At 53.1% G+C, this 27,405-nt stretch overlaps 15 protein-coding genes across 15 annotated transcripts; 9 read left to right on the top strand and 6 right to left on the bottom strand.

Moving 5' to 3' along the window:
- Nucleotides 1-1,168: 1,168 nt before the first annotated feature.
- On the top strand, nt 1,169-2,553 carry BDZ99DRAFT_466781 (uncharacterized protein). Its single transcript, XM_033720864.1, has 3 exons — nt 1,169-1,375; nt 1,437-1,789; nt 1,844-2,553. Exons 1-3 carry the CDS (start codon nt 1,318-1,320, stop codon nt 2,360-2,362), a joined length of 930 nt encoding a protein of 309 aa, XP_033572094.1. The 5' UTR covers nt 1,169-1,317; the 3' UTR covers nt 2,363-2,553.
- On the bottom strand, nt 2,506-5,195 carry BDZ99DRAFT_424365 (thiamine diphosphate-binding protein). The gene is made up of 7 exons (XM_033717054.1): nt 4,899-5,195; nt 4,675-4,840; nt 4,319-4,612; nt 3,941-4,262; nt 3,338-3,885; nt 2,661-3,284; nt 2,506-2,581 (listed from the first exon to the last, which is right to left on the bottom strand). Coding segments are annotated over exons 1-6 (1,773 nt in total). The 5' UTR covers nt 4,901-5,195; the 3' UTR covers nt 2,506-2,581; nt 2,661-2,843.
- A 743-nt stretch (nt 5,196-5,938) lies between these two features.
- On the top strand, nt 5,939-6,782 carry BDZ99DRAFT_113541 (uncharacterized protein). Its single transcript, XM_033712448.1, has one exon. The coding sequence runs from the start codon at nt 6,035-6,037 to the stop codon at nt 6,500-6,502; it is 468 nt and encodes a 155-aa protein (XP_033572092.1). The 5' UTR covers nt 5,939-6,034; the 3' UTR covers nt 6,503-6,782.
- A 50-nt stretch (nt 6,783-6,832) lies between these two features.
- BDZ99DRAFT_113589 (uncharacterized protein) lies at nt 6,833-7,863 on the bottom strand. Its single transcript, XM_033712449.1, has one exon. It carries the CDS (start codon nt 7,756-7,758, stop codon nt 7,027-7,029), a length of 732 nt encoding a protein of 243 aa, XP_033572091.1. The 5' UTR covers nt 7,759-7,863; the 3' UTR covers nt 6,833-7,026.
- Nucleotides 7,864-9,501: 1,638 nt separating this feature from the next.
- BDZ99DRAFT_113445 (uncharacterized protein) lies at nt 9,502-10,352 on the top strand. Its single transcript, XM_033712444.1, has one exon. It carries the CDS (start codon nt 9,588-9,590, stop codon nt 10,260-10,262), a length of 675 nt encoding a protein of 224 aa, XP_033572090.1. The 5' UTR covers nt 9,502-9,587; the 3' UTR covers nt 10,263-10,352.
- Nucleotides 10,332-11,189, top strand: BDZ99DRAFT_113512 (uncharacterized protein). Its single transcript, XM_033712447.1, has one exon. The coding sequence runs from the start codon at nt 10,511-10,513 to the stop codon at nt 10,958-10,960; it is 450 nt and encodes a 149-aa protein (XP_033572089.1). The 5' UTR covers nt 10,332-10,510; the 3' UTR covers nt 10,961-11,189.
- On the bottom strand, nt 11,074-12,800 carry BDZ99DRAFT_113443 (Metallo-dependent hydrolase). The gene is made up of 2 exons (XM_033712443.1): nt 12,652-12,800; nt 11,074-12,592 (listed from the first exon to the last, which is right to left on the bottom strand). The coding sequence occupies exon 2, from the start codon at nt 12,397-12,399 to the stop codon at nt 11,188-11,190; it is 1,212 nt and encodes a 403-aa protein (XP_033572088.1). The 5' UTR covers nt 12,400-12,592; nt 12,652-12,800; the 3' UTR covers nt 11,074-11,187.
- Nucleotides 12,801-13,957: 1,157 nt separating this feature from the next.
- BDZ99DRAFT_396759 (general substrate transporter) lies at nt 13,958-15,654 on the top strand (the record flags this gene model as incomplete). Its single annotated transcript, XM_033716012.1, has 3 exons — nt 13,958-14,185; nt 14,246-15,420; nt 15,477-15,654. The coding sequence occupies 3 exons, from the start codon at nt 13,958-13,960 to the stop codon at nt 15,652-15,654; spliced, it is 1,581 nt and encodes a 526-aa protein (XP_033572087.1).
- A 407-nt stretch (nt 15,655-16,061) lies between these two features.
- BDZ99DRAFT_574736 (uncharacterized protein) lies at nt 16,062-16,748 on the bottom strand (the record flags this gene model as incomplete). The annotated part of the gene is made up of 1 exon (XM_033728403.1): nt 16,062-16,748. Exon 1 carries the CDS (start codon nt 16,641-16,643, stop codon nt 16,062-16,064), a length of 582 nt encoding a protein of 193 aa, XP_033572086.1. The 5' UTR covers nt 16,644-16,748.
- A 119-nt stretch (nt 16,749-16,867) lies between these two features.
- On the top strand, nt 16,868-17,171 carry BDZ99DRAFT_524839 (splicing factor 3B, subunit 5; the record flags this gene model as incomplete). The annotated part of the gene is made up of 2 exons (XM_033725942.1): nt 16,868-17,110; nt 17,160-17,171. 2 exons carry the CDS (start codon nt 16,868-16,870, stop codon nt 17,169-17,171), a joined length of 255 nt encoding a protein of 84 aa, XP_033572085.1.
- Nucleotides 17,172-17,808: 637 nt separating this feature from the next.
- On the bottom strand, nt 17,809-19,039 carry BDZ99DRAFT_466778 (uncharacterized protein). Its single transcript, XM_033720863.1, has 3 exons — nt 18,669-19,039; nt 18,422-18,620; nt 17,809-18,346 (listed from the first exon to the last, which is right to left on the bottom strand). Exons 1-3 carry the CDS (start codon nt 18,681-18,683, stop codon nt 18,006-18,008), a joined length of 555 nt encoding a protein of 184 aa, XP_033572084.1. The 5' UTR covers nt 18,684-19,039; the 3' UTR covers nt 17,809-18,005.
- Nucleotides 19,040-19,096: 57 nt separating this feature from the next.
- BDZ99DRAFT_113384 (uncharacterized protein) lies at nt 19,097-19,933 on the top strand. Its single transcript, XM_033712442.1, has 4 exons — nt 19,097-19,219; nt 19,282-19,503; nt 19,569-19,663; nt 19,737-19,933. The coding sequence occupies exons 1-4, from the start codon at nt 19,210-19,212 to the stop codon at nt 19,767-19,769; spliced, it is 360 nt and encodes a 119-aa protein (XP_033572083.1). The 5' UTR covers nt 19,097-19,209; the 3' UTR covers nt 19,770-19,933.
- Nucleotides 19,934-20,256: 323 nt separating this feature from the next.
- BDZ99DRAFT_396802 (SOH1-domain-containing protein) lies at nt 20,257-20,631 on the bottom strand (the record flags this gene model as incomplete). The annotated part of the gene is made up of 2 exons (XM_033716015.1): nt 20,257-20,389; nt 20,447-20,631. 2 exons carry the CDS (start codon nt 20,629-20,631, stop codon nt 20,257-20,259), a joined length of 318 nt encoding a protein of 105 aa, XP_033572082.1.
- A 256-nt stretch (nt 20,632-20,887) lies between these two features.
- Nucleotides 20,888-23,563, top strand: BDZ99DRAFT_574731 (Pal1-domain-containing protein). The gene is made up of 5 exons (XM_033728402.1): nt 20,888-21,168; nt 21,221-21,516; nt 21,694-21,730; nt 21,783-22,172; nt 22,222-23,563. The coding sequence occupies exons 1-5, from the start codon at nt 21,162-21,164 to the stop codon at nt 23,103-23,105; spliced, it is 1,614 nt and encodes a 537-aa protein (XP_033572081.1). The 5' UTR covers nt 20,888-21,161; the 3' UTR covers nt 23,106-23,563.
- Nucleotides 23,564-25,183: 1,620 nt separating this feature from the next.
- BDZ99DRAFT_574730 (uncharacterized protein) lies at nt 25,184-26,845 on the top strand (the record flags this gene model as incomplete). The annotated part of the gene is made up of 1 exon (XM_033728401.1): nt 25,184-26,845. The coding sequence occupies one exon, from the start codon at nt 25,184-25,186 to the stop codon at nt 26,843-26,845; it is 1,662 nt and encodes a 553-aa protein (XP_033572080.1).
- Nucleotides 26,846-27,405: the final 560 nt, after the last annotated feature.

Here is a 27,405-nt window from a genome sequence, read left to right as displayed (position 1 = left end):
GTATGCCTGTGGTGCCTGGGGTAAGAAAGAGGGCTACAATGGCGGTAGCAGCCAGAAAGGCGGTGGCGAGGGACATCATAGCCTCCCGGTGAATATAGGAATGGACGGCCGCCTTGCTGGAAGCCACGTAAGGGCCCGTATCTGTCTGATGAACTGTTATTTCGGTCTTACAAAGGTAGGCTCTTACAACGTGCGACAGATGGTGTTCGGGTCTGGCAGTATCAATTGTTCGAGAACATAGATGCTAGCTTAGTTTTCTGGGCCTTGAACAGTGTGTATAATAATAGCGACTCAAAATCAGGTGGTAGCAGGATAATCATCCAGAAGAGGCTCCTGGTGCGGGGGGGCTATATAGACGACCAAACTCTGAGTGCACATGACACATCACAGATTCGAGATCACTTAGTTCTAATTAGTACCCGCCATACTTGCTGTAAATAGAAAATAAAATAAGTTGTGTGAACAAGCCGAAAATGTTAGCGTGAGATACATCCATTCCATCTGCGTACACTTCTCCACCACGGTCTGAGGTGGCCTAGCGAGGTTACCGGCTGTTCCAAATGCTCAAATTGAATTGTATTTGAATTCCTTAAAATGAGCTGGGGCACCACAGGCAGTGGCGAAAAAGTGTACAAAACTTTATGAAGCCGAGAAGGGAAGATAGAATATGTGTCACGTGCTCGTGAGATTCAACAATTGGAAGACATTTCGAGCTATCACATGATTCCAATTCTGTCCATAGATGTTGCTGTATGGCAATGCCTGAGGTCCTCTAGGACATTATCAGAAGTTGCAAAGCGGCAGTTTTGGCAAGCGCCACAGCTCTCTGAGCGCACCTCAGACGGTGTTGAGTTTGCCATTTTGTCTTCCGGGAAGGCTGATTGGAATAGGTTCCATCCCAGAACGACACCTATATATCCGAGGTTCCTACCCTCTCTCGAACTGTGTGCACTTGCTTAGCACTGTTTGAGGTCCTCCAGCGCATCATTGGAAGCTCCAAAGCGACCGTTTCGGCAAGCTCCACAGCTCTCTGAGCCCACCTCAGACGGCGGTACCTGCCACCGCGACAACGCGCCTGCACGCGCGGGATCGGCGCTAGGTTCTTCCGGAACAACATAAACTCAGGCCGAGGGGTCCTGCTTCAAGCTCTCCACATCATTATCCCCAATCCGCCCGACAACGCCTGAACGTCTGCTGCCCACTTCTGCTGCACGTCTCGCTTGTTCTGCTTTGACGCCCCACCCGACGCTGCTCTGTCTTTGACGCCGAGCCACTCCCCAGACAGACTCGTCAATTCCGTCGGTCTCTCGTCAAATCATGCAGTCAACAGCGCAGACCGAGGCCACCACAAGACGTGCGGTAGTGACACGACCTCGTAAGCCTTGCCCCTCACTGGTCCACACCACGTCCAGAAGTTCGTCACTAATCGCACGCAGCATGGGCGTTTTCTTCCTCATCGGGGGATTATGAGACCCCCGACCCTCCCTACCCACCACCAGTCCTCAGCCGGTCCCAGCTCGCCGCTTTATCTCGACAACACGACCGCCTGAGAGAAGCAACGCCACCTACAATCAGCAAGACTCCAGAGGAAAGCGTCGGCCGGTGGCACCGATTCATCGCCCAAGGCCCGTTACCGACACACGTCCCAGAGGGGGCTGTCCTTGTCTCTCCGGTCTGGATGAAGGCGAATCTCCCCAACCTCGAGGCACAGCCCTCCCCTTCGGTGATTGAGACAACAAAACAGCCGGAAAAGGCCACCGGCCCCCACGCTGTCTGGAAGAAGACCAAGGTAAGCCTCAGCTTACCACGCTGTCCCATCTTCTGAGCTAACTGGCACCTTTAGCACGCCCTTGTGAACAGCATCTGGGTTCCGTTCACCCTCCGCCTCCTCGTCCTTGCCTTCACTGCCACCGCCCTCGGCTTGTCAGGCTCAATTTTCCACTTAACCGACGGCACGGTGTGCAAGAAAGGAGCCTCGACGTGGCTCGCGTTGATAGTTGACGCTGTTGCCGTCATTTACAATGGGTACGTCATGGGAGACGAATACAAATCACCGCCGCTTGGGCTCAGGCCCAAAAGCGCGAAGTTGAGCCTCTTACTGCTAGATCTCTTCTTTGTTGTCTTCGACTCCGCAAACATATCGTTGGCGTTCAAGGCACTTACAGACGAAAGTTGGGCTTGTTTCGATGACGTCCCCAACGTGGAATACTCCACCGTGGCGTTGTGTCCGCTGAATAACAAGATCTGCAATCACCAAAAGGCGCTGGCCGGAACGCTCCTTGTGGCATTGATTGCGTGGCTGACAACATTCACCATTTCGCTTTTCAGGGTCGTTGAAAAGATTGACCAAAGACGGTCATGAAGGGCCTTTTTGTGCTGCATAGCGTGGGCGTCTTGGGGAAACTTTCGGGGTTATTGATACCATTGCGTCTTTCTTCTGTTCTTCACGACCCCTCTTCCTAGCTGCAACGAAATACTTGCCTCTTCGATCTACGGTGCCTTGCCATGTGATTTGCTGCTCATTTACGACTGTATGAGGTGCCTCGACATACTCGAAATGATCTGAACAGGATGTAAAGTTCTATACCCTTCAAATTAGACGGTTGTATATTTATGTGATTTGCTCCTTGTTCACGACTGTATGAGGTGCCTCAACGTACTCGAATAATCTGAACAGGATTTAAAGTTTCATACCCTCTAAATTAGACGATTGTATGTTCTGGTCGATGATTCCTAGTTCACAACGCCTTGTCATGTGATTTGCTCCTCGTTCGCGACCGTAAGAGGTGCCTCAACATACTCGAAATAATCTGGACAGGATGTAAAATTCCATACGCTTCAGATTACTTAGTTCCTCCATACTTTCCTTCGGGACCATCAAGATGCGCATCCAGCACCGCGCTCTGGCCACCTAGCACAGCCTTCACAGCCTCCGCCAGCAGCCTATCTAGGTCCTTCGCCGTGCTTGCATGCGCTGCCCATACCTTGCCACCCGACGCCGCCTTTGCGATGCCAGAGTAATCCGGCGTGGGCGCAAGCGAAATGTTCAGTTCCTCGTTGCTGGCCTTCGACCCGGCACCGTCTGGGTGCACGAGGAGCAGCGACTTCCGGGGAGCGTTCCAGCCCTTGTTGTTCAGCACGATAGTGAGGATTGGAATGTTGTAGCGCTCGGCTATCCAGTACACGCTCCCGGGGACCGAGAAGAGGTAGGTGCCGTCGCCGACGATCTGGCAGACGAACTTCTTTTTGCCTTCCGTGTCGGTGGCTAGTTTGACGCCGAGAGCCTTTTTCGGACGTTAGAAGGCCGAATGATGGTAGCGAATCGAGAGATACTTACAGCACCGCCGCTCCATCCCAGACCTCCACCACCGCAGTTCAACCATGAGCCAGGCAGCGTCGCTTGGATCTGGTCTGCTACAAAGCCCGTTTGTGTTACTGCTTCGATGATCCAGATGGTATCGTTCGGACACGCCTTTTTCAGCTGCTGGGCAAGATAGGGGGTTGAAAAGTTTCCGTTATCGTCCACCTTGGCTTCGCTCGCTATCGTCTCAAGTTTTTTCTTATGCGATTCTCGGAGCTTAACCCATCTGTCTGAGTATAGATTGCTGCTTAGTTTTTGACTGAGGTCAGACGTCTTGAGATAAGCGTTAAGCTGGTTGAGAGAGGTGAAGCTGTCTGCGCGGTATCGGTAATGGGCTTTGAGGTAGAAGACTGGTATCTGCTGCTTCATGGGGTCGACGTCGACATGGAACACTTTGGCGTTTTCCTTGGGGTGGCATTGTGTGTTTATCCAAGGGACGTCGCAGTCGATTACGAGGATTACGTCTGCGGTTTTGATTGCTGGCTCAACGCCGTAGCGGAGTCCGAGCCAAGCTGGGTGATTTGCTGCAGGAAGTCAGCGTTCTGAACGAATTCGTTCCCTTCTGAAGGATTGAGTTACCTGGGAAGCACATGTCGCTTCCACCAGTGTCAAGTACCCGGAGGCCCTTGATATTGTCCGCCAATTCGACCAATTCAGCAACAGCATGGTGGTTTCTCCCGCTGTATCCAGTGATCACAAGCGGTTCCTGAGCGTTCACGAGCGCCTCGGAGATGGTCTTGACCGCGATTGATGATAGCGCCGCAGGCTCGACGGGATTCCAGAATGCTTGGTCCAACTTGTATGGTTCGAGATCCTCCTCCATGGGCTCTCGAGCACCGCATAGGTAGACTGGACCCTTGGGATCGCTCATGGCGAATGAGAGTGCCCGATTTACGATTTGCTACCATGGTTTAGCATAGAACCTCCACTTCTGGCTCGAGCTTCATTCCAACGTACCTTGACATTCTTCCCAGTCTTGATTTCTCCAGTGTATCGGCAATACTGGGACACAATTTGCTTCTGGTCCGGCACATCCTGTATCCAGTGTATGTACTCGGTCCTGCTACCTCGCATCTCTCCTTCAATTGTGTAAGGGGATAGGCCGGCGAAGATGAGCACGGGTGCGCGACCGCAAGACGCATTGTGGACTGCTGCTCCGAGACCTTGTGTTCCGACGTCGACGTGGACTATAACGCATTGAGGCTTGTTCGTAAGGCGAGCGTAGCCATCAGCCATAGAGAGGGCGACCATCTAAAATAACCCAGGGATTCATTAGCAAACACGGTCGTAGTCTCGGAAGTCTGCTTGCTCACTTCGTTCGGACAGGTTATGATCTTGGGGAATTGGCCTTTCTTCTCATTTTGACCCTTGACAATAGCCTCAATGATACTTGGATGGTCGGATCCTAGGTTCACGAAGCAGTATGTGACTCCAGCTTCCCAGATGGCCTCGAAGAAGGCGAACGAAGCTGTGTAGACCCTGCGTAGCGTTAGCTATGCCATGGAGAGGGGAGGGGCATAGAGCTTTGGGAGTATACATGATAAACAGCCCGCAAAAGGCTCAAAATTTTCGAGTTTCTAGGATTCAAAGTTCAAAAAAGCTTAGATGTATGAAGTTCAGGACAAAAAAAGAGGAATTGGCCGCATTATCAACACCCGCTGGCGGACGTGTTTGTGCATAGCTCGCTCCGCCCCGCGTTCGTTCCCCACCACGATCGCCGCTTGATGGCAGCCACAATCGGGCCCATTCCGCACCAAAAAGAGCCGCCGAAATCGGGGCCTTATTTCCCCCTGACCAAGTCATCCTTAAACACCATCGACGCCCTATCTTTCTTCTCCATCACATCACACATTTGCTATCCCCACATGCCAGAAATGCTATATTCAATTGCACCTTCCTCTTCAGGAATGCACCAGGTATCAGGTCACGAGCTTGTGTCCCGTCTTTGTGACTAAGGAGCGGCTGGAACAGCGGGCATCGTCGGCACAAGAGCAATCCTGTAAAGCCTCATAACGAAGCGTCTCCGTCCTATTGGTCATTGGTACATGGTTAGGCGCTTTTTACGAGAATTCTAGATCAGCATGCTATGCAGATATTGCAGGCCGCAAACCGAGCTACCCTTAATTCGGAACCGTTCCGTTCACGACGAGTATATCCAAGTAGCAGTCATTCATACAGTGAAACATGGGGACTTGGTGGATTTAGAAACATAGGATGATTAGAAGACTATGAATACGTCATCGAGAATTGACTAAAACGAAAGGAGTCTTCATGGACTTAAAAAGGGCCTCTCCCGTTGCACTCGCTGCGAACTCGCGCCACATGGTATCCAAGCGCCCGTAGAGGAAAGCCAGCCTTGGAAAGGGGCAGAGAACATGTGCAGGAAACCAAGCAATAGCGCTAATCTCAGTGTTGACCCTATTGTCCTGCGTATACGATCACATTGCGAGGGTGTTGTTCCAGCCATCTGAACCAAGCACATTGCCAAAGAGTACTTCGACGGGCAGGCGGTGGTCAACTTGTCCACTTCAAGTGGTCCCGCTCTTGACTTTTAGCAACTCCGTTCGATTTCGTCGAATATCTCATCTTCCCATTGCACATACCAGTGTATCCATACAGTTATGCATTTTATCCTGTACCCCTCTCTCACCATCTTCTCATCAACTGCTGAGGATGATGGTAGCACGCCTCCGGATGGCGGATATGACATGGACATATAGTTTCTTGCGCGGGGGGAGCGGGTGCTGGCGGCTCTGCTGCAGGTTTCCGGATTCGATACCACCAGACGAACAACAGGAACATCCCAAAGATGAAAACGGCCATGGGAATGAATATCACAAGAAATGCCGTCATGTCGAATTTGCTACTTGTTTCAGAGCTCGAAGGTGGATCAACATGGTACGGTGTGCTGGGATTGTCGGGATAATACCGTGTGCTGGAGTCGTCTGTATGGTACCGTGGACTAGGCTCATCGGTATACCTGCTGATACGGTCGGTTTGATGGCTAACGATGCCCGTAGGTCTGCAATGTCTCATCCTTTGCTTTCCAGTGAGCCAGGGTGGGCAATCATCAGAGGAAACCATGAGAGCGAACGTGAAGAAGCAGTGGATGCGGCAGATGGGTTGGAACAGCGATGGTAATCTCGAAAGGGTTTGTCGGGAACTGCTACCGAGTGAGAAGTCTTTCTTTGCACAGCTTTTTGAAAGAGACTCACTTGAAAGCTGCAATAATGGATGCCGATGGATAGTGATAGCTTCGGTGATTGACGGACGCTGATGGTTTGCGATTGCTTGACGATTGATGGATGCTGCGGAGGTGAGTACTAGGATTTAATTGGGTAAGAAGTGGCTTCGACGAGCAGTCGTGCCTTCCTCCCAAGGGTTGATGCTTCAATGGCTAGGTTAGGGGAGGGAACGAACTAAAGTATTTGAGTTTTTTTCGCTCTAAGGGAGCTCATTGAATTCGACGAAACAGTGAACCGAGAAGAAACATAACTTAGACTACTACAGTCGGTACCCGATCGCAGTAAGTCGGCCTCCAACATGACAGCCATCATATTTCCTTAACCCATAGACAAGAGTCTGCCCAGGTGAGGCTACCATACCAAGGAGCTAAAAGAAAGAAACTGAAATCTGAGTCAAGAAAGGAACATCCAATCTCATTGTCAAGGAAGTTGATGCCTAGTCATCCTCTTCGCCTCTTCATCCTCTTCGTCCTCTCCATCCTCTCCATCCGAGTCGGAAAGGAGTACTGCACACTCGTAAGCTAGGTTCTTCACTTGCTTCATCACAGCAGCGGAGACGTCCTTCCAACTAGCCTCAAATCCTTCCTCCATCCTCTCCAACGTGGTCACGTCAAATCGATTTCCTGCCCATTCGCCATGCATGTTTGTGATTCTGGAGGTGCCAAATGGATCATCGGTCCAACAAACTCTCGACGCAATAACAAATTCGAAGCCAACAGGTCTGATGAAGGGTCCGCCGTCCGTGGACTTGGAGAGTTGTTTGAAACCCTCTTGTCTCACATACTCTTTCGCGTCAAGATTCCGAAGGATCCATGTCACACCATCCGCCGGCCACCGGTCGTAGGCTGTGCCTATCATCCGGCTCCACAGTGTACTTCGGCGTCCTCCGAATACGAGTCTTTCTGTCATTTCGCCAATGAATCTATCTGGTCCAGCATGGGCGGAATAGCGATCCATGCAATCATACAGTGTGAATTCTTGACGAATAAGCTCCTCGTCCTCCTCAACAGTGAGAATGCCATCAGGATGACCCCTTGCGTAATCTCCGAGGCAGATGAGTCGGTCGCCAGCCCAAGGCGATAGTTGTTTTTCGAGGATGCCCTTCACATCTTCCTGGTAAGTGAGGAAGAGATATTTGCAGGTCATAGCCATGCAGATCACGTCCAACGGTTCCAGGAATTCCACGATGTTGTCCAGAATTTCTCGAGCCAAGTGACCTAACACCGATTTCTCTGATCTTTTACACACGTTAGTCGGTACAAACTTCTCTGCCTCGCTACAGGACTGTACAGTCTTGTCTGCTACTGCTTAGGCTGCAACAATACATCATCAATATTTTAAGAAGAGTTGAAACACTTTTGTCAGCGGCAAATCGGTGTACCCAGCTTGGCCATTCGAGTGATCGCTTCCGGGTTTCTAGCGTATTGAGGCACCTGGGTTGGTGACCGAATAGTGCTCCAAAACACGTGAGGACGCACTACAAGTGTAAGGGAAGAAACACCCGCCCATTGGCAGCAATCTCGAAGTGCTGGGGGAAGATGTCCGCCCCGGATTCGAAGAACGGTAGGTACGCAATGGCCATCAATCTCGGAAGCTTCAACAGGTAGCCATGGATAATCTGAAAGAGCTTGCGACCACCTGGACATTCCCCTCGCCTTTGTCGATGTTCGCGACTTCCCAATATTGATCCATGGTGGCGAATAGAGGGAATTTGGATTTAGCAGAGATGGTTTTGAGTGCGGGTGCCTGATTGACGGGATACTGGCCTACGTAGGCACTCATTCAAAAAGCGAGCGGAGAAAGACTGCTCGGGGCTACAGCATCTTCTGATGCACCTTCGAAAATTCAAGTGTGTGTATAACGAGAGACTAGGCAGCAACACGACGAGGTGTCACGGCATGGAACTTGTATCAGATTGCCAGGCTAGACTACTCGCAGACTTGATATTTTTCATATTTGCTTAATTCACTAGGTGGAGATCCGGAGAGCAATCCGGGGCGGTAGCAGTCCGAGGAGCGTGGCATCAGAAGTCCTGATGGCGCTTCTTCACGTGAAGGGTAGAAGATTCGTGAAAAACAGGGTGTGCAGGTGTGCAGGAACTCCTTCAAAAAGGGAGTGGAGAAAGAATACTGGGTTGCCGTCATCACCGCTGAGCATAGTCTTGTGTCGCCTGATCATCATGATCGGCTGCGCTATTATCTATGCAATCCAAAGTCCTATCATCTCAAAGTTCGACACGTCACTCGAAGCGCACTGCAATCTAAAAGGATATGGGCGGGCCGATCCAGGACGGTGGGTCGTACATGAAGCTGACTAACAGCTACGTCCTGTGACCGCCAAGCTCGCTGTGGACCGCCTAATCAGGAAGCGTCCCGTTTGCTTACACAAGAACGATGGTTCAAGCCTCGGCTTCGAGGACGCCATCCGTCTTTCGGTTTCCACTTGTGGGCACAGTTCGTAAAGAGCAGGATAGCGGTGTGGCGGTAAATTGAGGCTGCATAGGGATCCATTGTATGTCTCTACCAAGGAGAAAAAAACGTCCGGTTTGAGGCAGCGTGCGCGGCAGCGTAACACTTGATTACAACACCACCCAAGTCAAAAGTTCAAGATATTTTTGGATAATAATGAAGCGCTATGTCAAGGCTACACTTTGATACATTTTTCAAAGATATTGGTCAAATATTGGAGGAGTTCGCCGTGGTTGAGTGTTGTTGTGCTTGAGCCATAAACCGGACGTTTAATACCCCGCGGTGGCCTCTGGTGGATCCGCCCGCGGAGGATTGGGGCCGATAGCGCTAGAACTATTTGGATCAGCTGCCAGGGTGTCCTAAATGCGGGGAAATGCGCTAACCTATATATTCTAATCAACCCCCTCAGCTGAACCTTCAGCCTTCACATCCCCTTATCTACGAGTTGTTCGCATCACCACGATAGCGATCCTACATTTGCTGTCTTTGTTCCGATAGCCTGCTGCCGGCGTCATGGAATCTATTCTAGGGGTCGCGCCCCCAACGCTGCAGCCCCAGTCGCCTTTTCTCAGACTCCCTGCGGAGCTTCGAGTCGAGATCCTGCAATACGCCCTCCACTCTCACGACGCCTGCTCAGCCAAACACAAGGATGGAATGCCGATAGTGATTCTGCGTCGTGGATTCTACTTTGACTCGGCTCGCAACGAATTACTTGATTGGTTTGGTCTTCGACCTTGGGAGAAACTGAGCAGCAAAATCTCAGACCTACTCTGCATCTCCCGCCAGGTCTTCCTAGAAATGGAAGAAATCATCTACCGAAATGCCGTGTTTTCTTACGCGACCCTGTGGTTATGGAAGCATACCGAGCTCCTCCAATGGGCGGATTCGCTGCGTCCGAGAAATCTCCGTCGAGTCAGATACGTCAGACGGCACTATATCATCCAAACCCTGCCTGACTCTACGGCCCAGAAGAACCTACTGTCCAAGTGCGGGGAAGAGATAGCACAGCTTGAAGACGCCTTTCCTCAGCTGAGGCAGGTTGATATCTATCTCGACTTTGTCGACTTTGGGATTGAAGGCCGGTGGCCTCGTATTACTCCTACTATCGCTGTCAAATTGCGGGATGATATCATGGCCGTCAAGTCACGAGCAAAGATATCTGCCTCACTTCCAGAGTCAATGGGATAGCCATGCGGCGATGTTAATTCACCCAAGAGCCCAGATACCAGCGGGTCGCGTCACTAAACCCACTGTATGCAACCATGCAAGCCATTCTACTCGCTGCACCACTGACGCTGCAACCCCAGTCACCACTTCTACGCCTCCCTGCCGAACTTCGCGTTCAGATTCTCAAACATCTTGTCCTGTCTTACACCTTCGAATTCGTCATAACAATGGAATGCTAGTGACCCTTAGGTCATTGGATAGGCACGATCATGCCGTTCAAGCTATTGGGGGAAGCACAGGACGGCAGATCGTTCTCGGGGCCGGAGGATATTGCATATCGTGACTCCTACTTTTACGCCCTTTCTGTGGTGTGGAAAGACGACACGCCAGCCATGAAATGGGCGATGCTGTTGCCTGCTCGTCTCCTTCCCCAAATCAGGTTTCTCCGCGTTCGATATTACTTCATGACACGTCTAAGGAATGATTTGATGTTTCAACACGTCAAGGTAGACTGTGAGAGATCTGTCGAGGGCTTCAAAGTGTATTACATTTCTCTTGAGGGGATTGAATCTGCTACCGGCTTCATCGACCGTGGTAACGAAGAGTATCCGGGGAGTAAGAAGGACGAGGTCACTGTTTTAATGGAGACCTTTATCAAGGACTTATCGGGGCCGGCGAAGATTTCTTTCGTGCTTCCACATATTTCGTATGAGCTCTAATAAATAATACTCCGCTTTCTTTCAAGGAATAGCCAGAGAGAAATTCATACTTGTGTGCCTGAGGTGCTCCAGCGTATTCAAGATAATCAGAATGAGACGTAAAGATCTTGAAGCTCTGCATTAGATGTGCTATAACCAATACTGTACTCTTCAATTTGCAGTGTCTCGTCATGCGATTTGCTATTCGTTTACGACTGCAAGAGGTGCCTCGACGTATTCCCGCAAAATTAGCTTCTATCCTGTATCCGCCCAAACACAAACATCCTCCAGTTACTCCCGAGTTGCTCCACTCCGTCATTTAGACTCCATCCTTTGATCTTACATAATCTCCTAACCATGTCCTCCAGGTGTTCGTCCATTCTTGGACCAGCGATGTGAAGATCACTCTCAACTAGTATTCGATCATCTGGGATCAACTTGATCAACTGCTCAAGAGCGCTCGGAGCAGACGCATCCTGCTTATCTGAGAGATTGATCGCCGTGGAGAAAGAGGCATAGATCTCGGCTGGAATTGCGGGATTGAGGTACTGCTTGAAAGCATCTGGATTGCCGCTGTAGGAGTGTAGACAGATTCGGGGTGGAAATGGTTTAGGGGAGTCTTGCCTCTCATCCGCATCTAAGACTCCTTGCCGATTTGAGCTCTTTGCCGCCTCGGTTTGCTTCTTTTTCTCTCGTTTGCTCAGGACTTTCTTCTCGTAGCCCTTCCAGGTCTCTTGCAGCGTTTCGAAGACGACGCCATGGGCTTGAACGCCGTGGACTGACACTGCCCGTTGCAATTCTCCAGCAAGCTGCAGCTGAGCTTTGAAAAGTTTCTTCTGATGCTTGATGTCCACGCGATAAGGGGAAAGCCTCCGCCCTTCTCTTCCACCCGGGGTGAGAGATTCGTCTCTCTTGTCATGTCCAGGTATCCAAGTTTCTGGTATTCTGAAGGAGCGGTCCAGGCCAACCTCCCCCACCAATGCAAGCGGATACCTTTCAAGGTAGCTTCTCGTCTGCTCGAGAAATTGAGAAAACGGTTCCGGGTCAGGTAAAGACGCAAAAGCTTGACGTTCCTCGTCGCTGAGACGGTCACGCTTGGGCGAGAGAACAGTCTGATAATGCAGTATCTTGGAGTCTTGATCTAATGTTTCTTTCCCGTCAAAGTCTTCCACGTCGAACATTTGATGCGTGAACCATGGATGCCATCCGAAGCAAGGAACAATGCATTCCTCTTGGGACCATGAATCTGGGGTTCGCGACTTAACACCGAATTTATCCGCGGTTTGAGCGACCAATTCTTGGTCTTCCGCTCGCGTAGCCATTACCGTCAATATTCGAGCCTTCATGTCTGGGATCGAAGGTATGGTCGACATCGTGTCAGTAGGGTGGCAATGGGCATCGTACACACCAAGCTGCCATGGGAACGGCTGGCTGGCCTCCCCTTCTACCGCATCAGCCATGATGGACCAGCTTAGGTGCGTACTGGACGCTTGGTGTGTTCTCCAAGGTTGGTGGAGTAAAGATGGTGTGAAGTTGAGCTCCAAAATGACGTCTGGGGTGAATTGGTTTAGTCACTCGCCTAAACCTTCCCTACAGAACCAGACGTCCCCCAGTATGTCGCTGGCAACCTCCACTTCTTCCACAACTTTGGTCCTACAAACAAGTTGTCAGGGCGCCTGATTCCTCAACGCCACAGCAGAAGGATCAATCACCGGTTCTATCAGCATTGTTGAATCTGGAAATTCTCTTTTTCTTATGACAGTGGGGTCACAATCAATCCCACGGTACCAGCACCCTCGTAACTGCAGGGAATACTTCGTATTCATGTCCTGATAGATATGTGACTTCGAAACACACATTCCTTTTGTCAGCTGGCGGCTCTGTAAGTATCATCTATAATGAACGTGAATAGTTTCGACTCCCGACGCGCGTAAGGTCCACCTGCATACGTACAGGTGGTTTGCATATCGAACTCGCCCCCGGATCTTCAACTAGGATCAGGTCTTCAGAACCGTTGGGACAATTGCCGACATATCTAGGGCGTCTAGCGGCATTCAGTGGCTTGTATGAAGGTACTGTGCTTAGGCACAAAGATAACTAGTTCAAACGCGCCGGTCATTGCTATTGTGTACACCCGAGAGAGGGAGAATACGGGGACGCTTCATGGATCTCACGGGAAAAGTACATGAGCTTGAACAGTATGCTGAGGGATGTTGTAGTTGTCAATGGTGCTCGTCGAAGCAATATCACCGCTGAAATTTTCTCCGTCGTCTGAAGTCGGGCGACGCGATGTGGCATGGTCGAGGCTGATGGATAGCCGAAGTGTTTCATCTCAGCCGCCAACACCACCTGTGCATCATCATTTCCACGGGCAGGCATTCGTAATCGAAACACCCAGCGCCAGGCTGAGGGGGCTGCAAGAAATGGATGGCATGGGCCGGCCATGACTCCACAGTCTACCTCCTAGCTGCACAGCACCTCGATAGCGTGTGCCAGATTCAAGGTTCGAAATCGCGCGAACCGATTCTCCAGCAGCTTTGCAAGCCACAGAAGGCTTCCCGCTGCCTTCTAGAAACACGCCCTGGGCTGGGGCGACCTGGGCGAAATGCCACCCTGCAGCAGCACCCACATCAACGTAGCAAGCGATTCGACGCCAGTACGGATCGACTCCCGACTTCGGTATCTAGTGCAAGCTCTGTTCCTGGGCCCTGCAGGCAGGGCGAACGCTATCACTTCTGGGGCGGGTAGCTGCGGAGAGACGTGAAGATATCTTGCCGCCGTCATATACTCTCCTAGTCCTTCCCAGTGGCAAGTCGCGCCCCGATTCGAATAGTTTCAGATTCAACGTCATAAGTGATACGCTCTCTGGATCCTTCAACATACGGTAACCACTCAAGAGAAGATCTACGCGTCTAAATAAGTATATCACGAGTGTAATCCTGGTTTCCTACGTGTCTCATGTCAGCCGTTGACATCAAACCGCTGGCTGCAGACGGTTTGAACAGGAGACAATCATTGATGGTGAACGTTCAACATGTCAATCCCTTCAATGACGAGGAAAAGAATAGGTCACAGAGCTTGAAAAGCGTAGAAAGATGGGACGAATCACCAGCACATCGAAAAGAGACCGGAAATGGGCGTATCGGAAACGTGCAGACATGGAGGGCGGTGAAAGAGTACAAAAAAGCCCTGTTCTGGGCAAGCTTTGTTGGCCTTAGTGGCATTATGTGGGGGTACGATGTATTGGTAAACTACATCGACTACAATGCTTTTCAAAGGAACGGTTGCTGACGTATTACGGCATAGATCGGTGCTGGTCTTCTCTCCTCGCCAAAATTCCGCCAGGACTTTGGATACGAATATAAGGGTGCGTGGGTCCTGCAGGCGAAGTGGCAGATTGCTTTCAACACAGCGTCGTCCATCGGCGGCTTCGTGGGATGCATAGCCATGGGATATCTAGCCGATCGATTTGGGAGGCGGTTGGCACTGGCGGCCGCATGCTGCTTGAGCTGTGCTGCCATCTTCGCCCAGGTCTTCGCAAGCCAGAATGGAGTCCTCCTGCTAGGGAAGCTCATCAACGGAGTCTCTCTCGGATCTTATCTGACGATCTCGTCGTCCTATGCCGCGGAGGTGTGTCCAGTCGAACTGCGAGGTATCAGTACGTCTGGTGTGAACCTATTCCTGGGCATCGGAGAATTGCTTGCCAATGGAGTCATCAAAGCTTGCGGAACCAGGACCGATCGTTATGCGTACCGCTTGCCATTCGCGTGCCAATGGGTCTTTCCGGTCTTTATCCTCTGCGGGCTCCACTGGTGTCCCGAGTCGCCCGTCTGGCTAGTCCGACAGAACCGGAACGACGATGCTGTCGACTCCCTTGCCAGACTTGGGTACCGAGACATCGCCAACACCCTGTCCTTGATTCAGGAGGCCAACAAGCACGAACAAGAAGAGGCGGCACAGAAACCAGCTTCATACTCGGATTGCTTCCGAGGAACAGACAGACGCCGGACCGAGATCGCCATGGGTACCTTCGCCGTATCGCAGTTGACTGGTTGTGTGTTCATCATAGGTTACTCCACCTACTTCTTCGAGCTGGCTGGACTTTCAAACGATAATGCGTTCTCCCTTGGGCTAGGAGTTGGCGCCATAGGAATTGTGGGCAACATATTCTCATGGTTCTTGATCAATTCTGTCGGCCGCCGACCTACGATCCTTTGGGGTGCCTGCAGTCTTTGCCTCATGCACCTTGTGTTAGGCATTCTAGATGTTGTGCCTTCGAATGGCACTGGTAATGCTTGGGGCCAGAGCGTTTGCATCATCCTCTTTAATTGCATATACTTTCTATCAGTGGGCCCAATCGCGTGGGCACTGTATGCCGAGATAAGTTCGAGCCGGCTTCGATCTCGAACAATCGGCCTAGGGATTGTTGTCCAGAATCTCTTCGGCATCTTGTTGCCGACGGTCATCCCGTATATGGTCAAGTAAGTGTCCCAAATTCAGCCAACGGCTTCCTAGGACTAGACTAATGCTCTCTCAGCCCGGACGAGGCGAACTTGAAGGGCAAGGTTGGTTTTGTATTCGCATTCACCACAGCGCCGTCCGTTGTGTGGGCGTTTTTTTGTGTTCCAGAAACCTCTGGGAGGAGTTTCGACGAGTTGGATGCTATGTTTGCAGCGCATATTCCGACAAGACGTTTCAAAGATCACAAATCGTGAGGATACCCCACGGGTTCAATAAAAGTGCGATACCATCATATAGTTCAATATAAGCAGCACTCAACGCTTTTTTTCATGTCTAATCTACAGCGTCTAGAACTTTACACTTACGGCTCCTTAATACCGTCATCGCTGGATTCCTTCAACATCCTACCCATATGCCCAACGCGATATTGCTACACAAGCGGATTGTACCGTCTCTTGACACGGGAACACACATCCAATCCAGCCACCAGCAGGGCCTTGGAGGACTGAGGGGCCCCTACGCTGTAACACAACCGACATCTCATGAATGCCCCGCATCCTCTTACTCAGGCGAATTTGCAGGGTCTACGCATTGTCGAAAATCGACGGCGTCTCCTCACATCCCGTTCAAGTTGGTTCACTCGTCTCTTCTGCATGCCCGTTCATACCTTCGCCCTCTTCTCCTCCCGCCCCGCCCTTATCCTCTCCTCCACGCGCTCCTCCGCTCTCCTCGACGCCTCCAACGCCGCAATCTTCTTCCGCGTGTTCTCATTCTCCTTGAGCGCCTCCTTCCGCTTCTGCATCCTCTCCACCACCTCCCTCGCCCGCTCCTCAATCGCCTCGTCGACCTTCCGTCTCAGCTCCTCCGGCTGCGCAATGCCCTTCACAGCAATGAAGTTCTCGGCGTACTCCGCGGCTACTGTGGGCGAAGGCCCGAGACCGCCAGTGTGGTAGCCGTGTGGATGCGTGAGACGGAGGGCTGGGAAGCGGGAGGGGTGGATGCGATGCGGCGAGTTTAGTGGAATGGGGAGGCGGGGCATTGGAACGTCGGGGAGTTGCTCGCATGCGGAGAGCGGAGGTAGAGCTTGTGATGATGGGTCGAGGATGGCGTGCATGAGGTCGTTCTCAAAGGCTTCGTCGTAGGGTAAGGAGTGTGGCAGCGTGCTGAAGTCGTCGGCCGGGGTTGGGGTTAGAGGAGCTTGAGACGGTTGGCGGGTACCGAAGGGTGTGGGCTGTGTATCCATTTCGGGTCGGATATCTATGCCATTAACGAGAGTTTGGGAGGTCTGCTAGCAGTACTTTGAAGTCGTGGAAAGAAGCTCTTTGCTTTGATTGAAGCTGTAGATGTGGCTTGGGATGCAATGCTGGTGAAGCTAGAGTGGTTATGTAATCGTCCCCGTGCACTAACTAGTTATTCCCCAATCTACAACTTTAACTGCGAACCTCTACAACACCCACCACCATCATCATGGCCGACAAACTACGCGCTCAGCAACAGCTCGAAGCCCTACAAGCCCGCTACGTCGGCACAGGCCACGCGGACACCACAAAGTTTGAATGGACCTCAAACATCGCGCGTGACACGTACTCGAGCTACATCGGCCATCCTCCGATGCTCGAGTACATATCGCTAGGCATGGGACAGCCGCGGGAGAAGGTTCGGGCACAGATGATTGACAAGATGATACAACCTGTTGGGAAGCCGCCAGCAGTACGTTCAGACACCATGTTGTGAGGGGACTTCAGCTAATGAAACGTAGGTGCAAGATTGACCGCGGGGCACACTGGACCTTCTACTCCGCGAATCTATCGTTGGCGTTCCAGGCGCGAACAGACGACAATTGGGCTTGTCGCGAGAGCCTCGGCGTTGTACCTACGCCGCTTGACCTGCTTGGTTTGGGCTGCGCGCTGAACAACAAGATCTGCAACCCCCAAAAGGCGCTGATTGCGTGGCTGACAACTTTCACCTCACCACGGGCACATATTGGAGTTTGGGAAAGCACGGGTTGGAACTTGTCTTATGGAATACCCTCTCTGCTTGTTCCTTTTCTGAACAGAAGAAGAAAGCGAACCCCATCCGTACAATATCAACGGATATCAAAAATCAAAAATCAGTGTCTCATCTGAACGCTCTCGCTGAATCAATGCGCTGTGATCAACATGGCGAAGACCATTGTATGAGCTACAACCCCTTACCATAGATATCCGTACACTTTCCTGCCACTGCCTGTGGGGCTCCAACATACTAATAGAAACCGGGGACAGCGGATACAGCTCCAATCTACGCACACCCTGTTGACGCTGTCTGGCGCAGCCTCGCGGGTTTACTAGTCGTCTAAAATGCCGAACTGTTCTCTCCTTCGGCATGCTGAAAGTGCTACGAAGCTCCTCATGCAACGGTAAACAAGTGTACGGATTTCTACGACGAGGCGTTGCATAGCAAGTACTTGCGAAAAGCTTGAAACATATAATGATGCTGTGAGGTGGCCTTCAAGGTATGTTAGTTGCAGTTCAGAGGCTAATCGGTATCGCTTTCGAACGCTTCAAGGTCTAAGAATACACCAACGCCATTCCAGTCTCTCGCAGAAGAGCATACAATTCAAATGCTAGTCGCTATCGCTCCCGCTTCCCGTAGCCCCATCGTCATCTTCTTGCACAACATCATCGCCCGCGGTCATTGCGAACTCCCCCTTCTGCAGAATGCTCCTAAGCTCAGCATTCCGCGGATCCACCAGTTCCACCGGCTTCAGCTTGGCCTTGTTGCGTATCCGGGGGTCGCATCCAGCGTCCAGCAGGATGTCAACGATATGGTGGCCGGACGACCATTCGGCCTTTGAGAGAGAGTTGACGTAGCGGACGGCTTTGTGAAGGGGCGTGTCGCGCTCCATGCGGTCGATCTCGTCTATTTCGATGCCTTCCTGATCCAGCAGGACGTCCAGGACGTCATCTGTGGAATATGTTAGTACGGTTTTGCTTATATTGCCCGCTGTCCGCAAGGTTGGAGAGCAGCCAGGCCTCTTACAGCTTCCATAGGTCGCTGCGATATGCAAGCATCCGTTCCCAACCCCATCATGGCTCTTGTTCAGCACCTCCGCAATGTAGTCGGCGGGTTTCTTGCCGGCCTTTTTGGATGCGGAGGTGAGATCGGCCAAGGTTTCTTCGAGGAGAGAGGCGTTGTTTCGCCGGCAAGCCTCGAGGATGAGTTCGCGTGGTGATGCACCCTATTGGACGTCAGTCTGTGGGTTGTGGAGGCAGCGGGGGAAACATACTTCGTCGTCCGCCATGATGTCCGGCCTGCTTCACGGAGGCAGCAGATGGAGATTATGGACGGAAGCAGCGTCAACTATCAAGCAATCCACGTCGAGGCTCCTCTCTTGCACTTTGTGTCGTCGGTTATGCGGGAGATCGAGCCTGACAGCCCGAGGGGGGTGGCAGAAAAGGCGAGGAGGCGGAGCGTGAAGGGGATTTAGAGGTCACGTAGGAGGAGGTGGTGGGGTTAATCTAGTGGGGGCAGACAACCCTCTAAGTAATGCACAGAGTGAAGAGCTTCGGGAGAGAGTGAGATGGACGCGCTGTACCGAACGAGCGCGTGTCGCTGTGGCTGAGTGTCTATTTCTAGGTGAACCCTTGCAAGAGCAAGAGTCCGACGTGAGGCGCAAAAGCGGAGAACCGGTCGCCAGAAGACGAACAGGGGTCCGCCAGAACCTCATCTGCACCCCACTCTAACTTGACGATTTCTCGGGACTCACAATCTTCAACATTAAACCCGGGGAGGAAGTTGAGTGGGACTGCTCCACAACAGTCGCCAGGATGCTGCTCTGTACGAAACGTCCTACTATGTCTCTATGCGATGGCGATGAGCGTGCGACTAATGCTTCACAGTCTGCCCTGCCTGCAGCAACATGCTCACAGTGTCCACCATCACGACCAGCGCGGACACCTCATCCGACGACCTCGTTGGCACCAACCGCTTCGAATGCCGCAGCTGCCCCTACCAGCACGTTCTCGACAAACGATACTTTGAGCGCAAGGCCATGAAGCGCAAGGACGTGGAGGATGTCATCGGCGGCGCGGATGCGTGGGCAAATGTGGACAAGACGGATGGTACGCTGCTATCGTTCTCGCGCGTAGAGCTCTACCACTTTCAGGCAAAGTCTGACTCTCTATAGTGATGTGCCCCAGTACCGTGTGCGGAAACGACAAGGCGTACTTCTACCAGCTGCAGATTCGGAGTGCCGACGAGCCTATGACGAATTTCTACAAGGTATGTCGACAGTGTTTCCGGACAACCTCGAAGTCTACAAGATTTGCAAGTCTTGAAGCTAATGTAAACTGAGTGCACCAAATGTGCTAGGTCATGGCAAGAGTAGTGGTTTTCATCTTTGCATTGGGCGGTTCTACGGCGTTCCAGCAGCCTCTGGAGGTTGTTCATTGACATACGAAGATACCCCCACCATCAGCAAAACTCCAGATGCAAACGTCAGCCGGCGGCACCGATTCATCGCCAAAAGCGTTGCCAAGACGAATCCCAGAGAGGGCACACGTCGTAGACACAAAGTGGCCAAGTGGTCAACAGAAACCACGTGGATTTGGATAGGCTTGACTCGATGGTGTAAATTAGGGCAGATATAAAACTCTTCTACAGTGACGTTGAGTGCCTCTCATAGGCTGAGTATATTGCCAAGCTACCCTCGTGACATGCTCGATTCGTGGATGCCCACTATAATCGCCAAACGCAGTCAATACGAGCCTCCGGAGCCGGCCCAGACGCTTCCAATAGTTCAGTGCTTGGCCAGCTGCAGAGGTCATTCGCAGAGAATCCGTGACACGTTTGGGGAACCAGCTAGGCACAGGAGCTCACGTCCTGTCGCCCGTGGCCGCCTTGATTCCTTCTTCCACCATGCGATGCATGACGGTAGGCTGGAGGATTTCCTTGCGGAACTTCTCCTGTTGGAGCAGCTCGAGCGCGCGCAGAGTTGGGCCGGGGTAGCTAGTTTCAGAATCAGTAAGCAGCCCAGTCGGGCAGTGGGCGGCGGCGACTCGGTACCTGAGGTAGCAGGCGTACTTGGGCTCGGCGAAGTAGCGCAAGTAGGCCAGGTAGGCGACGAAGTCGGGGCGGTCGAGCAGCTTCTGGGTCGCGAGGAAGTTGAGATAGGCGGGATTCCCGAGACACTGCACAAACTCCAGCTCCAGGTCGAATCGGCTGTACCCGCCGAACGTGGCATCGGCCATTTTCGCTCTGCTGGAGGTGGGTGTTCAGGTGCAGCTGGGCGGCGGGCCGAGAAATGTACGAGAGGGGGGAGAAGGGGTCTGTTGCTTGCTAGTCCCCCCTGTGCAGGCCGAGAGTTAGCCACTGCGGGGAGAGAGCGGTGACGGGCGGTCAGGCCAGGCGAAAGGGTGAATTTCGCGGCCGAGAGGACGTCCACACGTCTGCGTCTTTGCTTTCATTGTTTCCTCCGACCTCAAGTCACCTCTCACCCCCCAGAACCCCCGAAACCTCAAGACCCTCCAGCATAGGCGGCGATCCCAGCTGCTTCCGGCGCGCATTCAGGAGTCGCTCGGCCATCACTGTTGCGTCGTGCTAAGGCACGTTCCAAGCTCCCACCAAGCCTCGACGGCGCCTGTCGCAACTAGCAGTGCTCCTCTCCTCCTCTCCAACGCATCCCAGCCCTCGCCGTGCCTCACCACATCTTTCGCCCGCATATCGCTTTATCGTCTCCTCCTGACTGGCCTGCGCTGATTGGCGCCGTGCAAGGATTAAAATGCCAGGTATGCTGCTACGTTTCAAGGCTCGGCCGGTGACGTCCTAATTGTCGAGCAGAACCAAACCTCGCCCTCGACCTGTCCGCCTCCTCCTACTCCTCCCTCTCTGCCAACAATCTGTCGTCGAACAACCCCTTCCGCAACCGCGCTGCGTCGCCGCACGCGCCCTCTCGTGGCGTCTCCACGCCCAACAGCGGTAACCGGCCCGTATCCAAGAACCCCTTCCTCGCCGCGTTCGAGGACGAGCCGCCCGCCCAGCCCAATCCCAATTCCTCCTTTCTGATCGACATGTCCGCCACCGTCCAGGAGTCGCCCAAAAAGGCGACGTTTGGCACCAGCGCAGAGGAGCTCTTCGTACGTCACATCCCCTGCCACCTCCTGCTGCAAGGTTCTAGATAAGGTCGCTGGGCGTGGTCCCACAACCTGATACTTGACACCGACTTTTCGCTGCCGCCGTTGTGCCAGCTTCACATCATGGATTCTGCCGTCGAAGCGTCTTCTAAGCCCTCCGCTAACCCTTACGCCCCGCAGAGCAACATGTCCTTGAACGATACTTCTGGAAAGAAAGGTTGGTTCTACATTCAAGACATTGTAACCTCTCCTCTAATATGCGATAGTAGGACTCGGCCAGAGACCTGCGCCTCCACGACCTGCACCTCACCGATCCGGCACCCTTCCGCTGGCAGGGCACCGCCCGTCTCGATCAGGAGAAGAAGAAAAGATGCGGGGCGCACCGCGTGGACCGTCACGACCGCGGGGACCACCAGCACCGCGGAATGGCCTTGGAAGTCCTGACAGATCCAACAACAGGCGCCCGCGGCGCAATTCCGATTCTTCGATCATTGACAGAAGGTCCTTGGACGTCGAAGAGGAACGTAAGCGCAGAGAGCGGCGAAGAGAGAGGGAGGCCAAGGGAAAGGATGGCAAGTCGAGGTCTCACAGGCCAAAGAAACCCCATGGACTCGATTTGATCGACAAACTGGATGTTTCTGGCATTTATGGACCCAGCTGTGAGTGCCCAAAACGTTTGCAAGCGCCGACTCAGCTAACATGAAACAGTGTTCCACCACGACGGCCCATTCGATGCTTGCAATCCCCATCGCAATCGGAGGAAGGACCACCGCGCACCGATGGAGGCGTTCCCCACGAATTCTGCTAACAACGCCATCGGCGGGTCTGGCCCGGTCAATAAGAACATTGATCTCGAGAAATTCCACGGACGAGGGGCTGAGGGCTTCACGGATTTTGCACGAAGCGGGAATGCCGAGACTGAGCAATACAAGAAGCGCCCTTCGCTCGAAGGCCGAACAGCGTCATTCAATCCCAAGGGCAGCATCGAGCCCATTCACGGCGAAGAAACCTATGGCCTTGGCACTTCTACCTTCTTAGAAGGCGCTCCTGCCTCACGCACTGCTATTCAACAACGCCAAATGGACGACGCTGCAGCAGCTCAGAATGGTGGACTCGGACGCAAGAAGTCGATTGCACAGCGCATTCGAGGTATCTCCCAGCCGCGCCGTACTGGATTCGGCGAGGGAGGCCCGCGTATCACGAGTCCCGAGTCGCGCTATGATTTTCGGCCGGGCGGATCGAATGCAATGAGGACGCCGGGCAGTCCACCGGAGCCACCGCCAAAGGGCCTTCAGAGTGCTGGCGGCTACAATAAAGTAAACGAGTCGAATCCATTCTTTGATGATTACGACGAAGCGTACGACAGGAAGGTCACCACGATCAAGGTTGCAGAAACCGAAGGCAATGATGCATCCAGGCCATCAGGGTGGTCTCCAACTTCCCCATCACGCGGAAACGGCCTGGAAAAGCGGGTGACTGCTGACAGCTCTGACGGCATGGGCGACAGCAACAAACCCACCAACGGTTTCCTCAATCGCGTAAAGAGCTTGAAGGGTGGGCGGCGGACGAGGCCTGAGAGACGGCCATCGTGAGACCCGCCCTGACGCGGTCGGGGGTGTTCCAATAGACTTGCTTTGTGGTCATTAGCGCAGCACCCCGACTCGATTTGGGCTCCTAACAATGGAGGAAAGCTGTCAGCAACCGGTGTGCTCAGTTGTGCAGGAGACTGGCGGGCCAGGGGTGCAACACTGCGGGCCATTGTCAACCCTATTTCTGCTTTGCATACGCTTGCTTCTATCTCCTTTGTAAGCTGGTTCTTCTTTTCCTTCTGGAGTATACGGTGAAGACGGGCGGTCGGCTTGTGTGACGGATCTTCTTTCCTAGTGCACTGGATATTGGTTGACTGGGCTGCAATAGTGCGTACCAGGCACAGAAAACTTCTTTTCGGACATGGTCATTGTCTACGATTGTTACGCAAGTGAAGGTCGTGTGGATTGACCGGGACATACTAGATTATCGTTGATTCAAAGATATGAACTCTCTCGCTGCCTCTAATCTGTTTGGTATTAGTGACATGCCGAAGCTTACTTCCACATCATGCTGCTATCGAATCAAAGTCCTTATCTCACGCGCATGATCCGACTTCACAACGCATGAACCCGCCATGGTGGTGAAACTGGACGCCACACCCGCATCCCTACACAGGGGCCGAAGTGGTACACACGTGATGCGCGGTGGTGTATAGCTCTAGTGCCTTGGCAGGCGGCCGTTATCACTTCCGGAGCCGTCTTTACTACCACTCTCATAACTCCATCACCAGTCATGGCACTTGATCGAAGCAAGCCCTACGACTGTAGGCAGTCTGGCATCTCCTTGGTCACTCCACATCCTGCGTCCTGAACACACCACCATTGAAACCTGCAGGCTAATGCCCTGGGCTTGCTCGTCTCTCAAATCGTCCGAACAGCTACGTTCTGAATCCAGGCCGCCGTCACCCATCTCCAAGCTAGATCAGGCCTTTTTCTTGCATGCGATGATGTCTTTCAATGTGGAACGTGGCCGTTGGTCATTCATCCTTTTTCAGAACGGCGGGCCACTAGCCAGCTTCCGCTTCCTTCCTCAACACCTGGGTAGAAGCTTGTTTCAAAGGAGCCAAAGATAACGGTAATGCGACATAAATAGCATGCCTTGAAGTCTTCAAGCGTTTGTGAAGGACATATCAAGCCTTTGGATTGCTTATCTGCAGCAAGCCGCCACGTCCAAGACTCAAAGGTATTTCGCACATTGTCCAGTGTTTGGCTATGTTCTTGTTCCTTTGCAAGCATCCATCAGCGCTTTACGATTACTCGTCACTTCAAAGTCCGTTAGGCGCGCGGATTACAACGCGAACATTCTGTTGGAGTCAGGCCCCCGGGGGTTCCGGTCGAAAATTTCGCCGCTGACAAATGAGCGTCTTCCATACAGACTGCGTTTACTGCACGTGCACTTGTAATTGGGACCTTCGACTACTTATTCCGTCTTCTGCCTAGTTATCATAATTTCGCACAGTTCTTTTCTCGCGTCTCGGCATTCCTCGCTTCCGTACCCTGCTGCGCGCCAGGGGTGCTCATATAAGTATCTGGATGCCCTAGTTGCACAAAAGACTAATCGAAAGCAAGAACCATCGCGCTCTTCCCAGACATATCGGGCTTCCTTGGACAAAAAGTGGCAGTCCACGAATTTGTGATTTCATCCTACAATTTCATATTCTTGCGACACACTCACTTCAGGCTTGTGTACACTTGCCTGGCACCGCTTGAGGCTCCCTGGTAAGTTAAGACGATTCGGGAAACGACAGTTTCAGCAGGTCCGGTAGCTCTTCGGGCCACCTCAGACGGTGTTGGACTGCCACTTCGTGTTCAGCAAACCCTGCCTATCCATGCCAGAGTTCACCTGCACTTTCAGAGACGTAGGGCAGTTCCCCGAATGATAGCGCTGACCTGATGCCCCAGACCGCCCTTTCCGCTTGGGTTAACTTCGTTATCCAAACACCGACATATCTGCAAGTGCAGCCCTGTTGCACCATCATTTTTTCGGTCGCCTCCCTACTCGCCATCATCACCCTTGAATCACTGTCCTATTTCTGTATTCATCCTACAAGTACTCTATTATTCCCCTACGCAAAGCTTAAATGGGTAAAGCGCCAACATTACAAGCATTCTCGTGGCCATGGGTCACAAAGAAACCAGTTTCCACGGCACCGAGCGTCCACGGCATTCTCAAGGCTGGAGACAGCCATCACCTACTTTCGCAGCTTTCTGAAGGGCGACCATCGTCTGAAGCCTTTTCATCTCTCACAAGTCTCTCGAAACCTACCAACGGATCTCGGCGACGGAGGAAGTCCCGAAAATTCGAAAGCGAGGACCTGTCGGCCGAGAGGCGCCAATCATTTGCCGGAAAAGGATCACGATCAGGAGATCGATCAGACGTGCTCCTAGTCGATGGCCAGCCCTGCATCCCCATCAGTCCCGAGGAGCTTGTGGCGCTGTCATTCGTTCTTGGCGTGCCACTGACGGTCGCCTCACATGATGAGAAGGCCACGCCTAGCATTCAAGGCAGCGGCGCATTCGGAATGTCGCTCCGGAGTGAGACGTCGTCGAACAATGTCCACCAAATACGGCTCCGGTACAACACGCCGCCGGCAATTCAGCAACCAGCACCCGGTGGTAGCTACTCGATCCTATTTGCGAAACACATAGCCTGCGGTTCTATTCCATTCGCCAGCGACCAGGACACTACCCACGCCCTCTTCATCGACCCCGAAGCCCTCCCCATCCTCAAGAAAGGGCACAGCGCTATTGGCCTGACCAACCCGGTTTCAACCTACCAGACAAACTACCTGTCTCGCCTTCCTTTTGTTACAACAACGACGTTCCACACCCTCAGTCTACGACCGACCCCCTCTCCACGGCCCTTCCCGCAGCGATCCAACAGCGTCCTAACCACAGCCACGACACCTGCCTCCCCTCGCCGCTCCTGGTCCACCCGCCGCCGCCGCTACCGCACCGACGAGTCCGTCAGCGCCCCGACCCACCGCGTATCCTGGGGCGGCTTCTCGCACCGCTCTCCCACCTCCATCTCCACCCTCAACACCACTCCACCTCCCACCTTCCCGCACCTCCTGGCCTCCCTCCCCCTCACAGCCGGCCTCCCGCCTCTCGCTTCCGTCCCTTTGATCCACGCCGCGCGCTTCACCGCCTCCGCCGGCCTGCCCCTCGGAAACCTCCTCCCCCTGCTCGAGAACCTCATCCACAAGATCCAAGTCCACGCCCCCTCGGCGCAGCTCGGCCCGTACCTAAGAGTTGAGAATACCGTCAAATGGCTCCGCACGGCGGGCTACGTGGGCTACACGCCGCGCGTCGAAGACACGGATATTGCGACGGGCGCGGCGCGATCGAGCCGCTACGTCGCGGCGCTTTCGGCGCTCGTGAGGATGCTAGGGGAGGGAGAGAGGGAAGCGGTGGAGGTGGCGTGTCGGGCGGAGATGGAGGGGGCGTACGCGGAGGCGGTTGCGAAGGAGCGAAGTTCCGGCATTGATGAAAATAGGAGCCGGAAGGGGGGGAGGGACACGCTGGGTGCGCAATTGGCGGATGTCCTGAAGAAGCCGCTGCCGTTGGGTGTGGGCGATGTAGCGAGGGTCGCGCGGCTGGTGACGGCGGCGTGGACGTGGCAGGTTGGGTGGGTGGTTTGGGGAGAAGAAGAGGCGGGAGAGGCGAGGAAGGGGAAGGCCGAGGGGGGGGTTTATGAGGCGGTGGGGCTGGAGGGGTTCGGGGAGGGGATGGTGCTAGCGTGATTGAGTTGTGGGTAATAGGACGTGAGTCTGCGTATACCTGGATGCCACTGTGAGGTCCGCTAAGGCACTATTGTGAATCTGAGTGCGATGTGTTTAGAACCCGTCAGGTCACCTCAGACGGCGTTGTCCACTGGTACGCATAAGGTGAGAGATGTGGTTTGGAGCAAAGAAGAAGTAAAAGAAGTAAAGATGTGAAAGGGGAATGGGGGCCTATGAGGCGGTTGAGTTGGATACGCTTAGGGGGGGCTGTATAAGTAATGTGGACATGAGAACGTAATGTAAAGGCATGTGTGGTGGTGGTTTTGGGGGGAATATACACGACCTTCAGGCGCCCCTGGCCCATGCGACCTGAACGAACTCGTGATGTCAAAGATTAGAGGCCGTGAATCTGACCTGTGAAATACTTCAACCCAACAGCTTCCGGGAACTCAGGGGGCGTGTAGAAGTGTGATTTTGGAAGGGTATGCACCATGCTGAGGACCATCACGCCAATGCAAGAAAATTTAGCATAGTTTGTAAAAGAATCGAAAGGCGTTGAATAAGAATTGGATATCAAATAC

The sequence above is a fragment of the Mytilinidion resinicola genome (genome assembly GCF_010093595.1).
Source record: "Mytilinidion resinicola strain CBS 304.34 unplaced genomic scaffold BDZ99scaffold_19, whole genome shotgun sequence".
Classification (NCBI taxonomy): Eukaryota; Fungi; Ascomycota; class Dothideomycetes; order Mytilinidiales; family Mytilinidiaceae; genus Mytilinidion; species Mytilinidion resinicola.
The sequence above is the reverse complement of the archived record's forward strand: the minus strand, read 5'-3'. Positions and strand labels throughout refer to the sequence as shown.

What these genes read in the sequence shown, in the direction of transcription:
- BDZ99DRAFT_466781 (XM_033720864.1), top strand. Translation starts at nt 1,318, where the DNA reads ATGCAGTCAACAGCGCAGACCGAGGCCACCACAAGACGTGCGGTAGTG. An exon ending in TGCGGTAGTGACACGACCTC is followed by an intron (nt 1,376 to 1,436) that starts GTAAGCCTTGCC and finishes AATCGCACGCAG; the next exon opens with CATGGGCGTTTTCTTCCTCA. An exon ending in CTGTCTGGAAGAAGACCAAG is followed by an intron (nt 1,790 to 1,843) that starts GTAAGCCTCAGC and finishes TGGCACCTTTAG; the next exon opens with CACGCCCTTGTGAACAGCAT.
- BDZ99DRAFT_424365 (XM_033717054.1), bottom strand. An exon ending in TCATAACCTGTCCGAACGAA is followed by an intron (nt 4,613 to 4,674) that starts GTGAGCAAGCAG and finishes GGGTTATTTTAG; the next exon opens with ATGGTCGCCCTCTCTATGGC. An exon ending in AAGCGACATGTGCTTCCCAG is followed by an intron (nt 3,886 to 3,940) that starts GTAACTCAATCC and finishes GACTTCCTGCAG; the next exon opens with CAAATCACCCAGCTTGGCTC.
- BDZ99DRAFT_113541 (XM_033712448.1), top strand. Translation starts at nt 6,035, where the DNA reads ATGATGGTAGCACGCCTCCGGATGGCGGATATGACATGGACATATAGT.
- BDZ99DRAFT_113589 (XM_033712449.1), bottom strand. Translation starts at nt 7,758, where the DNA reads ATGGCTATGACCTGCAAATATCTCTTCCTCACTTACCAGGAAGATGTG.
- BDZ99DRAFT_113445 (XM_033712444.1), top strand. Translation starts at nt 9,588, where the DNA reads ATGGAATCTATTCTAGGGGTCGCGCCCCCAACGCTGCAGCCCCAGTCG.
- BDZ99DRAFT_113512 (XM_033712447.1), top strand. Translation starts at nt 10,511, where the DNA reads ATGCCGTTCAAGCTATTGGGGGAAGCACAGGACGGCAGATCGTTCTCG.
- BDZ99DRAFT_113443 (XM_033712443.1), bottom strand. Translation starts at nt 12,399, where the DNA reads ATGGCTGATGCGGTAGAAGGGGAGGCCAGCCAGCCGTTCCCATGGCAG.
- BDZ99DRAFT_466778 (XM_033720863.1), bottom strand. An exon ending in CGCAGCGACCTATGGAAGCT is followed by an intron (nt 18,347 to 18,421) that starts GTAAGAGGCCTG and finishes CATATTCCACAG; the next exon opens with ATGACGTCCTGGACGTCCTG.
- BDZ99DRAFT_113384 (XM_033712442.1), top strand. An exon ending in AAATGTGGACAAGACGGATG is followed by an intron (nt 19,504 to 19,568) that starts GTACGCTGCTAT and finishes GACTCTCTATAG; the next exon opens with TGATGTGCCCCAGTACCGTG. An exon ending in CTATGACGAATTTCTACAAG is followed by an intron (nt 19,664 to 19,736) that starts GTATGTCGACAG and finishes ATGTAAACTGAG; the next exon opens with TGCACCAAATGTGCTAGGTC.
- BDZ99DRAFT_574731 (XM_033728402.1), top strand. An exon ending in CCAGCGCAGAGGAGCTCTTC is followed by an intron (nt 21,517 to 21,693) that starts GTACGTCACATC and finishes TACGCCCCGCAG; the next exon opens with AGCAACATGTCCTTGAACGA. An exon ending in CGATACTTCTGGAAAGAAAG is followed by an intron (nt 21,731 to 21,782) that starts GTTGGTTCTACA and finishes ATGCGATAGTAG; the next exon opens with GACTCGGCCAGAGACCTGCG.